This window comes from Andrographis paniculata, unplaced genomic scaffold (genome assembly GCF_009805555.1).
Source record: "Andrographis paniculata isolate CXL003 unplaced genomic scaffold, ASM980555v1 Contig89END, whole genome shotgun sequence".
Taxonomy (NCBI): Eukaryota; Viridiplantae; Streptophyta; class Magnoliopsida; order Lamiales; family Acanthaceae; genus Andrographis; species Andrographis paniculata.
Window position 1 is genome coordinate 592,057 of NW_026137627.1, and position 14,381 is coordinate 606,437.

General features: G+C 32.8%; 3 protein-coding genes across 5 annotated transcripts; 2 read left to right on the forward strand and 1 right to left on the reverse strand.

Annotated features, from left to right (window-relative positions):
- Nucleotides 1–1,639: 1,639 nt before the first annotated feature.
- Nucleotides 1,640–6,462, forward strand: LOC127242901 (protein PHOSPHATE STARVATION RESPONSE 1-like). 2 transcript variants are annotated; one of them, XM_051262624.1, is made up of 8 exons: nucleotides 1,642–1,956; nucleotides 2,874–3,585; nucleotides 3,667–3,877; nucleotides 3,966–4,042; nucleotides 4,595–4,634; nucleotides 4,793–4,850; nucleotides 5,602–5,671; nucleotides 6,074–6,462. In XM_051262624.1, exons 2-8 carry the CDS (start codon nucleotides 2,923–2,925, stop codon nucleotides 6,266–6,268), a joined length of 1,314 nt encoding a protein of 437 aa, XP_051118581.1. In that variant the 5' UTR covers nucleotides 1,642–1,956; nucleotides 2,874–2,922; the 3' UTR covers nucleotides 6,269–6,462. The 2 variants fall into 2 exon arrangements, with proteins under 2 accessions (XP_051118582.1, XP_051118581.1); XM_051262625.1 differs by lacking the exon at nucleotides 4,793–4,850 and having other exon boundaries at nucleotides 1,640–1,956; nucleotides 6,074–6,212.
- A 41-nt stretch (nucleotides 6,463–6,503) lies between these two features.
- Nucleotides 6,504–9,271, reverse strand: LOC127242899 (protein JASON-like). Of its 2 annotated transcripts, none has more exons than XM_051262622.1 (5): nucleotides 9,030–9,271; nucleotides 8,360–8,457; nucleotides 7,955–8,176; nucleotides 6,827–7,850; nucleotides 6,504–6,739 (listed from the first exon to the last, which is right to left on the reverse strand). In XM_051262622.1, the coding sequence occupies exons 1-5, from the start codon at nucleotides 9,114–9,116 to the stop codon at nucleotides 6,650–6,652; spliced, it is 1,521 nt and encodes a 506-aa protein (XP_051118579.1). In that variant the 5' UTR covers nucleotides 9,117–9,271; the 3' UTR covers nucleotides 6,504–6,649. The 2 variants fall into 2 exon arrangements, with proteins under 2 accessions (XP_051118579.1, XP_051118578.1); XM_051262621.1 differs by having other exon boundaries at nucleotides 7,955–8,197.
- Nucleotides 9,272–10,857: 1,586 nt separating this feature from the next.
- Nucleotides 10,858–13,706, forward strand: LOC127242903 (multiple organellar RNA editing factor 2, chloroplastic-like). The gene is made up of 4 exons (XM_051262626.1): nucleotides 10,858–11,377; nucleotides 11,535–11,632; nucleotides 11,716–11,781; nucleotides 13,416–13,706. The coding sequence occupies exons 1-4, from the start codon at nucleotides 10,953–10,955 to the stop codon at nucleotides 13,556–13,558; spliced, it is 732 nt and encodes a 243-aa protein (XP_051118583.1). The 5' UTR covers nucleotides 10,858–10,952; the 3' UTR covers nucleotides 13,559–13,706.
- The last annotated feature ends 675 nt before the right edge of the window (nucleotides 13,707–14,381 follow it).

Below are 14,381 nucleotides of genomic sequence, written 5' to 3' on the forward strand. Positions count from 1 at the left end.
GTATTTAAAAATGTAAAAATTATTTTACATATTTTTACAAAATATTAATGTGTTTTAATCTACTAAAATAAATAAATAAATAAAAAATAATATTTTAAATCGAGATAAAGTATATTTTTAATTGAAATATAAATATTTATCTATTATATTCTTTTGGAAGATTTTGTCTAAAATTCTACTCCCTCCGTCTCGGAACTAAGTATTCATTTGTTTTTTATACGTGGTTTTAAAAATATTAGTATTATATTGGGATATAGTAGGAATAAAGTAGAAATAACTAAAATAACTTTATTAGTATGTGCGAAGTAATGACATTTGTGTAATATATTGTAAGTTGTAAGGGTATTTGTAATGTTAGGTAGAAAATACAGTTACTAAAAAAAAGAAATGAATATTTTGTTATGAGACAGACTAAAATGGAAAAATTGATACTTTGTTATGGGACGGAGAGACTATTATTTATTAAAAATAATTATCTTACAAACATCCGATTACTGTTTTGAAATAATAAATTAACTTTTAATACTCTTGTAATAACATTTCAAAAGAATATATTTTATAGATTTTTATATTCGATATGATTACTATTGATTTTGTCAATTTTAACTATATCAATTATTTTAAATTCAAAATATTTTTTTAAAAAAAATATAACAAAAAATAATTCTTTTAAAATTTTAAATTAAAACAGAAATGTACACATCCGTGTAAAATTATATATGACCGTGTAACAACATGGTCATGTATAATTATACCCTGAAATATACATGACCGCATAATAACATGACTATCAGTTTTTTCCGTTAATTTTTTAACGGTGAGATTAAAATTAATTGAAATTGTTTATAATGAGACCAAAATTTATTATAATAGTTTATAATGGGACTAAAATTGATGAATGAGACCAAAATTGATAAATTTTAATTATATTGGGACCAAAATTAATTTTTTTCCATTAATAAAATATTACTACTTATATAATTGATTAATACAGATATGTAAGATTATTTGTCTTTTGTACTTATATATTATGATATATTTATAATTGATATAAAATTATACTATTTTGATATTACTGTGATTATTTTTATTATAATTAAAAATAAATATTTTAAGTGTGAGATTCAGAAAGTGATTTAAAAACTAATTCTAATTGAACGAAAATAATATATTTTATATAAATATATATATACTATATTTTTTATTTCTTCTGTCCCGAAAAATTAATCTATTTTGGGTTGGGGAAAAAATATTTTATTAAAAAAGTGAAAAAATAAAAAGATAGTTAAATTATTTTGGATATTTAATTAGTAATTAAATATAATAAAAAGAGATAATAATTAAATAGTATTTTTTTTTTTTTAAATATAGTAATAAGATAAATTTAACAAATTAAAAAATATAAAAATAAATTTGACTCAGAATAGTATATGATTAATCTAATGTAAAAATATTTGATTGAGCGAATAAACACGAAAGTATCAATAAAGCATTTAGAAATAATAAATGTTTATAGTAAAACAAAATTAAATTAAAAAATAAAATAAAAGAAATCAATCACTTATAAAATATATTTTTAATTTGATGGATATTGATTAAGACGGAAATTGTGCGTCACGGCGAGAGAAGGCGCGTGAAACTTAGATGTAAGCTATGGTCGAGCGTGGGATGATTTGAAGGAAGAGGGGAAGGGAAGGGAAACTCAAATAGGATACGGTACACCCAATCGAATCGCCGCAACATCCTTTCAAACACTCGCCGGCGACGGAGCTCCGCCGCAACCAGGCGGCGCGGGACATTGCGACATCGAGCCGCACGCTGGGCTATATATAGGTGGTACATGTGTCGTCGTATGCGCTGTGGTGGGACTTCACGCTTCTATTTTTTTAATCCTCTCGATGGTTCAAGATGGTGAGTTATTCCTCTGGAAATTGCCGCTGCTTCTGCGATTCTTAGGTACGAATCTGTTGATTATTTATTTTTTATTTTTTTTAAAGCTTTCTACAATTGCTACTTATCATTTCAATCTGCTGTAAAGTTGATCGTTAAAAGATCTACGTCGAGTTGGAGTTAATCCTTGAGTTATCTACTTAGTTGCTGTGGTAAATTTCGAATTTCTGATGCTTGTTTATATGCAATTCGTGCTCCTTGACACTTGTACACGGCTTTGCTGATAGGATTTTGCTCTAATTCGTTTCAGGATTTTTGCTGGTTTTAATTTGATTCATTTTTGTTCTTTTTTATTTTTTTGTGGTTTTTGAGCTCAGAAAACAGAACATTTTGTAGATGATTTGTAGTGCAGTAAAGATATTGGGGAATTGTTAGGTAAAATCAGTCCTAATTAGCACATAGTAAATTCTACATAAATATATATATATATATATTATACAGCATATGGTTTCAATTGATACAACACACTTACTGTATAGATTGTTATGGTTGAGAAACAGTGGAAAAATAAAGTCATATTATTCCATAAAAAAGAAAAGGGAAAAGTACATATAAATCTAACAGTTATGAACTAATCTTTTGTAACTAAATCAACTGTAATATGTGCATCTACAGTCAGTTTGTATTTGTATTACATTAATGTACATCGTGTCGTTGATTTATATGTGCTATCTAATGTAATGTACAATGTCGCGCTCATATCGTGGTTTTGAGAGATTCTACCTAATTCATGCTCTGTGAAACTTCCAAGCTCATTGCGACATGTCTATGTCCGTATATGCCAGGGTCGGGTTTGTGCTATGTAGAGGAAGATTTAATATTCAAGATTTCAGAAATTCTGCGATTTTCTAGGGGATTGCTTGTATTGCTTTATGTAGTTTCACCTGTTTTATACGATTTTGATGGTTTTTCCCATTAAACAGGTTACGGAAGAAATTAAGCTTTTTTCTTATCTATATTGGAACGACTTTTATGCACAAGAGAATAATGGATGCGAAACTAGCATTATCTATGAAAAATTCAAATGGAAGACAGCTTAGTAACTTTGGATCGTCAACAGATTTATCTTCTTCACATCTTGATCAGTCTAGTACATTGGAAGAAAGATATGCAAAAACCTCCGACTCCCAACACATTACAGTAGAGAGGGAACTTGTGCATTGCTCTGGTGTTTCGCCATTGTCTTCCAGCAGTGGAGTTGTTGGGCATATAATCTCTTCTGCTTCAGAGTTTTCTACCGACCTTCATTCTTCATCGCTCCAACAACAGGAAAAGTACCCTCAACAATCTCCGTTCATATCTCAGTCGGCCAGTACTGAAAAATCATCCATACTACCACATCATGTCGATTCCCAAAAACTTCAATCCACTGCCTCAAGTCATTTCAATCCAGAAAACAACGATCAGTGGTGCGCTGATATCCTTCCCAATTTTCTTGATTTTCCCATGAGTAGCACTTGCAGTCTACTAGACGCTAACAGCAGTTGCAGCATTAACATCCCATCCGAGGAAATTGGTAGAGTTAATGATTGGCAAGAGTGGGCCGATCAGCTTCTTACCGACAACAACACATTGACAGCTGATTTAAATGGACTTCTTGCTGATCATAGTGTTACCGACAATCTAGGACCAAAGGTAGAGCTTACTTTTTTATTATTACTCGATGCAAAAGGATTGATATAAATTTGAACTTTTGTCCCGACTCTTTTCCTGTAGGCTTCAAATCCGATTTCCCAGGATTCGGCAACTATCTCCATACAGCAGATTCATATAACTCAACGGCATCAAGGTACACCCGGAGAAGCTTGCACTAGTGGCGGTCAGTCATCCTCTGCAAATTCTGCTCCCGCGAAGCAACGCATGCGTTGGACACCTGAACTCCACGAGGCCTTTGTAGAAGCAGTCGGGAAGCTTGGGGGCAGTGAAAGTAGTTTCTACCCTTCTTGCTTCTTTTTTTTTTTTTTCGAGGTAAATCATTGCCTAATAATGTTTATGTAATTTTATCATCAATACAGGAGCTACTCCCAAGGGTGTACTGAAACTAATGAAAGTTGAAGGTTTAACCATCTATCATGTTAAAAGCCACCTGCAGGTATGTAAGGGCGTGTTTGTTTGCGGGTTTGGATTCTTGAAAACTAAAAATTTGAAATTGAATAATTGTGTGACTTAATATAAATAGATGTTGATGTGATGTTTTGAGTGTAAAATAGATTTGTAGCATAATATAAAAAAAGAAAAATAATTGTTTAATTTAATATTTTTGGAAGACAAAAAAAATTTGAATAGGAAAAATATGTGGCAAAACCAACAAAAGACAAAATAACACAACCTAAGGGTGTGTTTGTTTGTGGGTTTTGTAAATGTGTTTGGGGTTTTGAGTAGTCAATTTTTGAATTGCAATAGTTGTTTGAGATGATATAAATAGGTGCTGATGACTTATTTTGAATATGAAATTAATTTTAAGTGTATTATTAAAAAGAATAAAAATACTTGGTTTGATGTTTTAGGGAAAAGAAATTCGTGAATAATAAAGTTCGATTTGAAAACCTACAAACAAACAGAGCCTAAGATTCTGTAGTGATGCTCATTTTACCTCTGAAGTTTAACCTGTTACAGTTGGATTTTTTGCTCTTCTAAACTGCAGAAATATCGGACTGCTCGATACATACCGGACACTCCCGAAGGTTGTCAAATAATTCCTATACCTTTTTGCTGTATTTTTCATCTTACACATATTGGATCATTTTTATTATTATATTTTTTCATTTGCCTCTACAAATGGTAAATCAGTGTGCATTGGATAGTAATTGTCACCTGAAAAAAACTCTGGTTTCTTTTGTAGAATCTTCTGAGAAAAAAATTCCTTCCATTGACGATTTGTCATCGCTGGAATTAAAAACGTGAGTTTGCTTGCTTTATGTTCACTTTTGGAAACAGAAATATTGTCTTGTAATGTACTCCTTCTGTCCCAAAACTATAGTATGGGGTGTGTTTGGCACGATATTTAAGGAATATTGATATTAGTGGATAAAAAGTACGGGTAAAGACCCTTGTGAGTGTATTAGTGTAAAAAATAGTGGCAATTGTGTAATAATAATGAAAAAATAAGGGTAGTTTTATAGTGATACGATTATTTATAGAAATGAGACTATTGTTTTGGGACGGACAAAAATGGTAAACAGAACTATTGTATTGGGACGGAGAGAGTATATAATTATTCTTTGAAGTTAGAAAATTCATATATATTATAATTGTAATCTTGATTCTAATCGATTGGATCCTGTCACTCCTTTGCGGAGGGATCGTATAAGGAGGATTACATGCTGAATTTCCGTTAACTAGGCAGTCATTTGGCATTATGTTTGCTCAGTTTTTGTTTGGAATTCAAGCTGTAGAACTTCATCTGTTGTGTAAAAACTCTACCTTGTTATAGTATTCTAATTGTGATAGTGCGACACCCCAATCGATTTATACTGATAGAGTTCGTAAGTACTTGTGCTTTTAATATTTCGAAAGATACCTTATTAAGTTATTCGCAACGCTTGGAATAGCACAAATCTCAATTGATTTATGTATACTTACTTTTGCTTGTTCTGATGCTGTAATAGTTCTTTAGCTGATTGTTTCGCTTCTATGTTGTTTCCAAATCAGAGGTATCGACATTTCTGAAGCACTACGGTTGCAGATGGAAGTTCAAAAGCGACTTCACGAACAACTTGAGGTATGATTTTAGTAAAATCTGAAGTCATACGTGCAAAATAGGCAAAAAAACATTTTTTATTTAGCAAAACATAAATAAATTCATGTGAGGTAAGTTCATTTAATTTAATAGCGTTTCTAAGACTGATTTGTCCCAGTTAGCACGTGCAAAATAGGCAGAAAACACTTTTTATTTAGCAAAACATAAATAAATTCATGTGATGTAAGTTCATATTTGTAGGTGTTTTTGTGAGAATATGTCATATGTTGTATTTGTATCATATTAATATAAATCTTATGTTGTCTTGTCTCTATATCATTGCTGGAAATCTATTGGTTCGCTTACTTTTCTTGATTACAATCATACGTCGCAAAAAGTATCTATAATTGTCATTATTGCATAACTATACATACATCACTGCAGATCCAGCGAAACCTACAGCTTCGGATAGAAGAACAGGGAAAATATCTTCAAATGATGTTGGAGAAGCAGGCGGGAATGGCCAACAACATAGAAGACACCAAAGATGTCGCATTCGAGAATGACGAGATAGAAGAAACAATCGACAATGCAGCCAGCGAGGCCAAATCATCAAAGCGTGCCAAATTGAACAAGTAAGCCTCCCGACTCCTGTTGTTGTTGTCAATCAATTCGATCGATAACTTAGGCGTTGTTTCATAATTGGAGGTTTTAGACAATTATTGTCCTAAAAACCTGTGGAATTCTGAATGGGAAGTGTTCATTTCATTTCCCATTTCTCCACATAAGTTCTTGATTTTTTGAGACTTTGAGAACCTTTCTTCGGTACTTTCCATCTCGACTATCGAACAATATTTAGAAAAAAAACTGTTACTCAACACAAATCTTTTCCCCTTTATTTATACAATCCACACAATGTATTGAATCATATTACAGATCAATTAAATATGCATGCAAAACACACAGAAGACTTAAAAAACAACAACAACAATAACAAACAAAGAAATAGCACAACAAACCTCACACACCCTTAAAAGCTTCACCACCTCGACTCAAAGCTCGATCCAATCGCTTCTCGAATGGAGTCGAATGCCAGTTAACTCTCTTGTCCTGCATCGTTCACCACCATGTTTTTAGCAATGAAACCTTAATAGAGATTTTCTTTTATCACACTTACCATTCTTGTTTTCTTACTACCTCTCTGTACTTGCTTGTTGTGTTCGGTATGCCCTTGTATGAATTAGCTCGCTTAGTCGAGCCCGAGTCATTCCAATAGGTTCCAACTGTGCCTATGATTGGCGTCTCCTCAGGGCTTCGGCTCGGAGACTTTCTTGGCGAGGCAGCTGCCGTCATTTCCCTCAGCTCCTCGACTGTCAATGCCCCTAAAATTGGTCGATCTTCGAAGCTCCTTGGAGAGGAATACCCTTGAGACATGGACTGGGGGCCATGGAAACTAGGGTTCTTCGAGGGGGTGGTTTCGGGGGGAGGTAACCAATTGGAAAGGCTTGCGTCGACTGCTACTTCTTGATTAGCTTCTCTTAGTTGATCGGATCTTGTCTTGGGTGCGAAGGTTGGTTCGGAGCTGAAAGATATCCGAGGTGGCTCAAAGTTGATCGCCGCCAAGTTCTCCTTTTGTGGCTTCAATGGATGTCGCCCTCTCGACTTTGCAGCTTTCCATTGTGTAGCGTTCTCGACGGGGTTGAGCAATGAGTTGATATAGTTACTCCGGTCTCGACCGTTGGTGTTTGAGCCGAATCGGCTCTCGACTTCCTCATTAATGGCTTCCGGGGAATCATTTCCAGTCCTCGACTCCATTGATGGAGCTAACTTCGGTTCGGACCATGTTTCTTGGGCGACGATTCTATCGTCAACATCCTCGTTGTAGTCATCGTCGTAATAATCTTCGGCCTCTTCATCTTCATCCATGTCATCCAGGTCGCTATCCCCGTACACTTCACCTTCATCATCGCTGTCTCTAGCGTTATGATAACGGTGATTCGGAGGATACGACCCGACACTGGATGTAACTGAGTTGTCGTCTTCATATATCGAATCTGTTTGGCTCAGGATATCATCTTCCTGGGCAGTACCATCCTTCTGAAGATCGACACTCTCGAGAACCGAAACGTGCTCATACATTGTGACATTTGAGTTGAATGTAACCCTCTTTTTAGGGCTTCGACTAAGTTGCTCCGATTCTTTGGGTTCATCATTCCTATACCTAAAATTCAATCAAGTGGTTAGGAAAAAAAAGGAAACACCTAACTGTAAAGTTGCGGAGAAATGGTAGGAATCGATTCGGATCAAGAGTTTAAGAGAAGGTACTTGAGATTCGAAGGATACGACGCTACGCTGGATGTAACCGAATTTTCATCTGCAGCTAGCGAATGTTGTTGACTCGATGTTTTCAAATCGTGCTGCTTTTCTTGATCAGCGCTTATAGCGGCCTCTGGCTGAGAATCGTGCTCATGTGTCGTGATATTTGAGTTAAATATAGTTCCTTTTCCAAGGGCGAGGCTCAATTGTTCCACAGCCTCGAGCTTTTTCCTATATTCGAATTCAATACAGCTGCAGAGAATCAAAGATATAGATAGAACAGCGAAAAACAGTTGTCGTAATGCAGAGAAATGAAGGATTTGAGAAAAAAAAAACAAATTCGTTGTATCAAAGATTATCAAGATAGGAGACATATTCACTAGATGGAATTCAACTTTAGTTAGTATAGCTCACCTCAATTCTGAATCCAAGAAGTTGTTAGGATTTATTTCTTCGATAGATTGTTTTGCAGCAGATGGATTTTCCTGCTGCACATTCTCAACTCTGTTTCTCTGAAGTAAGAATTAGATCACAAATAGATTATTAAGCTCAGACTGAAAATAAACAAAAAAATCAACAATCACTAGAAGGAGAAAAACAACAAAAAGGCTTTATAAAACAGATGAAACGAGCAAAATCTGCAGCTAATTCAACCAGAATCATTCAGGAACTATTTCCGTGATCTTCCTAACTCATAAAAGAAAAACACACTCTCAACATATATATATATATATATATATATACAGAACTTAGTTTCCTCTTCGCAAAATCTCTGTTCAAACATAATATGAAAGTCACAAAGAATCAGTAGCTCGAAGACATCAATAGATTCAACTCATCTTGATTCAACAAGTGATCAAACAAGAGGACAGACTAAACTAACAGACAACTCAACAGATCTCATATTACTGAAGTAATTACGAGAGAACGTAACTATTAACTTTTCACAATCAAAATCTCATGTACTGAGTTTTAACAACACAAAATCGATCGAATACTCAACCGATCTTCCACAAAAGTTTCCGACGCCACAAATCTAAACGCAGAAATCCGAATCGATTCGAACTAATAGTAGTTTGTTTACCTGGCGCTGAGGACTGGCCCTATTACCCCTCCTCTTGCGCCGCTTGCCCTCCTTCTCACCACCGAAACATCCAAGAAAACAACCCATTGTTAACTAGAAAACTCAACAACACTGCGAGAATCTCTTCCCCTATTCTCAATTGCATAGAGAACTAGCGATTCACACGATTAGAGGAGAAGATCGCAGTGAAGGATTTCCATTTCCTTCCGCAGAGAGAGAGAGAGAGAGAGGGAGAGCTTCTGAAGAACGGTCGAATATTTGTGGGTTAGGGTTTATTGTTATTTATTTATTTATTTTTCAAACGGCAAGTGACCGTTAGAGACCTGCGCCACATCTGCCACAGCCTGTAATATTATTTAATTTTCTTTTTATTTTTAATTTCCATCCACGGTCCACAACAATTATTATTAATTCGGGTTTAATAAATTCTCAGTCTCACTTTCCTTGTAAAAGTTAGCTGATTAATCGATGGTTAAATTAAAGTATATTTAAATTTATTTATTCTTATTTATATTATATCGTATATATTATTTGATTATTTTTTGTTATGAAATAATTTAAAATATTAAAAACACTCTCAAACTTTACTTAATTGCATTAGCAACTTTATTTTACATAAATAATTAATTTTTTTTTAACATTTAACATTTATTTTTATTTCAAATTTATCGTCTATTCAAATATTGCCTCCAAACTGTTTTTATTTTATTTTATTTTTATTTTTATTATTATTATGCATAAAACTACACAAAACATTGGTTTGTATTTCAAATTCATAATTTTACTATATGTAATTAATACGACTTTTAATACAATTATATTATTTTTTATAAAATATTATTTAATTTTAAATTTTAACTCAAACAAATACTACAAAATAAATTGTTCTTTATATATGTATATATATACATATGTTTGTTTGGAGTTTGGATTTTTAAGTTGAAAATTGAATATTAAAAATTTTGAATTGAAATAATTGTATAATGTAATATAAATAAATATTAATGTAATATTTAAATTTAAATTAATTTTTAATATAATATATAAAAGATAAAAAATGGATATTTGATTTGATATTTTAGAAAAAAAAAATTAATGAATAATAAAAATTGATTGAATTTTTTTAAACAAAAGCATTCCAAATTTACTCTCGGCCATTTTTGTTGGTCTTAGTTTGACTTTTGATTTAAAATACTAATTTTTTAAATAACATACTTGTTATTATTATTATTTTTTTTTTTAAGGAAATTTGTATTGTTTTAGGTGAAAAAATAATTTAAATTATAGTTTGTTTGTCCATAATTATTATAACATAATTTTCAACATATATTTATTTTTTTTTAAAAAAAATAATATTGAAAATAAAATATTATTATTTATATTATAACATAATTTTTTATTTCTCACATAAAAATTCAAATTAAAACATTAAACAAACAAATACTTGAAAGAAATTAAAAAATTGTATTGTTATATCAAAATTAATATTTTGTTCTAGAATAGTAATTTTGTTTTTAATGATAAAATATATATGTTGAAAATCATATGAAAAAAAAATTGAGCAAATAAACTCTTAATTGTTTTATTAAATTAAAAGAAAAAAATTAAAATATCAAATATTATTAACTAATTAAACTTTTGCCTCGTGTCCCAAATCAAATAAATTATTTGATTTTTATAAATATTAATAAAAAATATTTTTATAGATAAATAAAGCAAGGCTGCATTTGCATAAGAAATCCCAAAACAAAAGAAATCGCATTTCTGATCTATATAAAGCGTGTTAGTGTGTAAATATACATACGGGTGCGCACTGCACGAACCTGATATTTCGAACCGCACCGAGTCCTATTTTCCCTTTATCTAAACCCCTGTAAAAAGATCTCCCCCAAAAACCCTTACCCATTTCCTTCTTCTGCAACAATGGCCGCCGCAGTCGCCCGATCACTCCTCGCCTTCCGATCGACTGGAGTCTCCGTCTCCCCTGTTCTCTCCAGGCGCTTGTTCTCGTCCACTGTGTCCAACCCGCCGCCTCTCCCCGGATTTTCCCGGACACGAATTTCTACAACGCGTTATGCAGCGCCGTCACTATCTCACTTCCTCTGCGACGTTTCTCCTGTCAGGGTTAACCAGGTCCGATGCCGAGTCAACAGGTCCGGCTCTGGCTATTCGCCTCTGAATTCGGGGACGAGCTCCGGCGACCGCCCTCCGACCGAAATGGCTCCGCTCTTCCCCGGCTGTGACTACGAGCACTGGCTTATTGTGATGGATAAGCCTGGCGGTGAAGGAGCGACGAAGCAGCAGATGATTGATTGCTATATCGAAACCCTAGCAAAAGTCGTCGGCAGGTTCGTTTATTTAATGAATTCCTTTATCTTTTGTTCTCCGGTAAACTTATCGTAGATGTACGGATCTGTGTAGCCCTAATTTGATATTTGTTCGATCTATTTCTATTGTGAATTTGCTGAGCATTTACTTGTGGATTATACATTATGTTGCTTATAGTGAGGAGGAGGCAAAAAAGAAGATATATAATGTGTCCTGTGAGAGGTATTTTGGATTTGGATGTGAAATTGATGAGGAGACCTCTAACAAGCTTGAAGGTTGGTGTGTGATTGTTTGTAATTAAAAGTTTGGTGTTGATTTCGTCGATTGTTTACGATGGCCTTTTGTTGTTTGTCCACAGGTCTGCCTGGTGTTCTGTTTGTTCTTCCAGATTCTTATGTTGATCCTGAATATAAGGACTATGGAGGTATGCTTGCTTGACATCTTTCCTGATCAAATTATCACCGTCTTCAAAATTTGATGTTGTTGCACTCATTTCTTGTGTACTCCTGTGTTTTATATAATTTTTATAATGATTTTGGTTCTCGATGATCTAGGGTTCATAAATTTTTGTTAACTCAATTGACAAATAGTAAGCTATAGGTTCTCATATACATCGGGCTGATTATATTGTTGATTGGTTCTAATAAGAACAATGACAGTTGGCACATTGTAATAATATACAAAACACATGGTGGTTGTTGAAACAAAACTGTCAAAATTATTCTCACTTTACTTTTTAGTCCGTCTGCTAAATTTATCTCATTAAAATCAACAAATCAATATTTAATTATTTTTTTTTCATTCAACATTTATTTACAACCATTGCCGCTAAATTTTATTACATTTTTTCCCTTCATTTTCTTTAATTTTTAATCAAATTTACTTTTTATCACTTTTTCAATAAAATATATATATATATTTTTTAATTTTCGTGACGGATCCAAGTGTGTTAATTTTATTGGACGAAGGGAGTATTATATATTGTGTTAGGTTGGTTAACATGCTGTAAGTGTTGAAATCAATGGTGATATGAGTTGTGTGGAGTATTATCATACGTTGTGCATTGTATTGTATTAACCTAAGCTTTATGTTAATTGTCTATTTGTTATGTGCTGCCGGAATATATTTGATGTACTGTCAAATGCTGTTATGAATGATGTATATATATATAGATATTCTTTGTATTGTTCGAAACTAGGCAATGGCTTTCATTTACAAGAAACCCTCTCAATGTTGTCTCGTATCTCGGCATTTTTCTTGCAAACTGAGGCATATTTTAGTTGCGAAATTTGCTAGTAGATTCCTGTTTGGTATATTAACAAGCAAGGTGCCATTGATCAGAGTTCTCCAAATGTTAATGTCAAGCATCTTTCTAAAAACACAAGAATGGATACTAAGATGAATTTGTGCTTGGTTATTGGTTGCACCATTGTAACTTTTAATTAGTGTTACCTTCAGTAAAATAAATAAAATAATAAATAAAATGAAAAGGACGTAATCTTGGATTCACGGCCCTACTTCTTCCAATCATCTCTTTGGTTTTAGTTTTGGATTCTTGATTATTGTTTTATGTGTTATTGAACATTTCTTTCTTCCTTTAATGTTGTGGATTTTGTTATAATGTGCTGTTGGATATTTCATTTTTTGCCCAAATATTATATGTTATTTTATAAAGTACTACCGAATAAATGTTTAAGTATGTGTTGTTTGTATTGATATATATATATATATATTGTTGAATAAAGAATATCATTTAGTCTAAATATATTTGATCAAATAGTGTTGAATAGATACCAACTATATATTGTCTATATTTATATATATTGCTAACTAAGTATTAAGATATGGTTGTTTGTATTATGTGCATATACACTTAATGAATGTTAATTATGTATCTATATTTATGCTATATATTGTGTGTTTTTTATTTAAATTAAAGACTAATCTAACGGTTAAGATTTAATCACAGTAACCTTTGTTGTCACTTCCCTCGATGATCGGCAATTTGTTGCAGTCATTTTCTTACATTCCTAATACTTTCTTCTCCAACTCTTGCAGCTGAATTGTTCGTAAATGGAGAGATTGTTCAGCGATCTCCCGAGAGGCAGAGGCGAGTGGAGCCAGTGCCGCAGAGAGCTCAGGACAGGCCAAGATACAATGATCGAACCCGGTATGTGCGGCGACGCAATAATATGCAGTGATCCAAAACATATATATATATATTATGGCATCCAACAACACCTCTCCCTGTGGCTTTGGCTTTGGCTGCTGCTGCTTTGTAGAGTTTGTTTATGAATTATCTGTTCGACCTATTTGGAACTTGTAATGGGTTTGCAGTATTTTTAAAAATGATTTTTTGAGCTTTTATTTTGTAAAGGGTAAATTGTTTTTTAGTGTCGTATATGATCTCCTTTATCATTTTAGGATTTTATGTGAACTCTGTTTGAAAATAATCTCTGAAGTGAAATTTTTTTGCTAAAATGGTTCTCCGGTGCTAGTAGCCGTTGCTGATGTGGCGTTGACACGGCCGATAAGTCATTGCCACATACCATTTTAGCTAAAAAAATTTATTTGCAGGGTTATTTTGAGATAGAGTCTATTAAATGTCCTAAAAAGTGATAAAGAGGTCACACATGAGACTACATACATAGTTTACTAAGATATTTTTTAAAAAAAATCTCTACGTGTAGCTGATGTGGTATTTATGTGACGGTGACATATCAGCTGTATTAGCGTTACGTTAGAAACGGTGGGCTCGGCACCGGAGGACTATTTTAGCAAAGTTTTTTTTACTTAAAGGATTATTTTTAGACATGATTTACTTAAAGTTTTAAAATATAAAAAGGTCCGATACTGACTTTTTAAAAATCAGGTCCGTGTTAAACAATATAAGCAATAGGAGTGATTTTTTACCTTTTTTTCAAGATAATTTTATTGTTTTTAATAATAATAATAATAAAATACTATATGTTAAAACAAAATTTTTGTGATTTGGGTTTGTTTTAAGTGAGGATTTTCATATCT

What these genes read in the sequence shown, in the direction of transcription:
- LOC127242903 (XM_051262626.1), top strand. Translation starts at nt 10,953, where the DNA reads ATGGCCGCCGCAGTCGCCCGATCACTCCTCGCCTTCCGATCGACTGGA. An exon ending in CTAGCAAAAGTCGTCGGCAG is followed by an intron (nt 11,378 to 11,534) that starts GTTCGTTTATTT and finishes TGTTGCTTATAG; the next exon opens with TGAGGAGGAGGCAAAAAAGA. An exon ending in GACCTCTAACAAGCTTGAAG is followed by an intron (nt 11,633 to 11,715) that starts GTTGGTGTGTGA and finishes GTTTGTCCACAG; the next exon opens with GTCTGCCTGGTGTTCTGTTT.
- LOC127242901 (XM_051262624.1), top strand. Translation starts at nt 2,923, where the DNA reads ATGCACAAGAGAATAATGGATGCGAAACTAGCATTATCTATGAAAAAT. An exon ending in GAAGCTTGGGGGCAGTGAAA is followed by an intron (nt 3,878 to 3,965) that starts GTAGTTTCTACC and finishes TCATCAATACAG; the next exon opens with GAGCTACTCCCAAGGGTGTA. An exon ending in GACTTCACGAACAACTTGAG is followed by an intron (nt 5,672 to 6,073) that starts GTATGATTTTAG and finishes ACATCACTGCAG; the next exon opens with ATCCAGCGAAACCTACAGCT.
- LOC127242899 (XM_051262621.1), bottom strand. Translation starts at nt 9,116, where the DNA reads ATGGGTTGTTTTCTTGGATGTTTCGGTGGTGAGAAGGAGGGCAAGCGG. An exon ending in TTCTTGGATTCAGAATTGAG is followed by an intron (nt 8,198 to 8,359) that starts GTGAGCTATACT and finishes GATTCTCTGCAG; the next exon opens with CTGTATTGAATTCGAATATA. An exon ending in CAACAAGCAAGTACAGAGAG is followed by an intron (nt 6,740 to 6,826) that starts GTAGTAAGAAAA and finishes TGAACGATGCAG; the next exon opens with GACAAGAGAGTTAACTGGCA.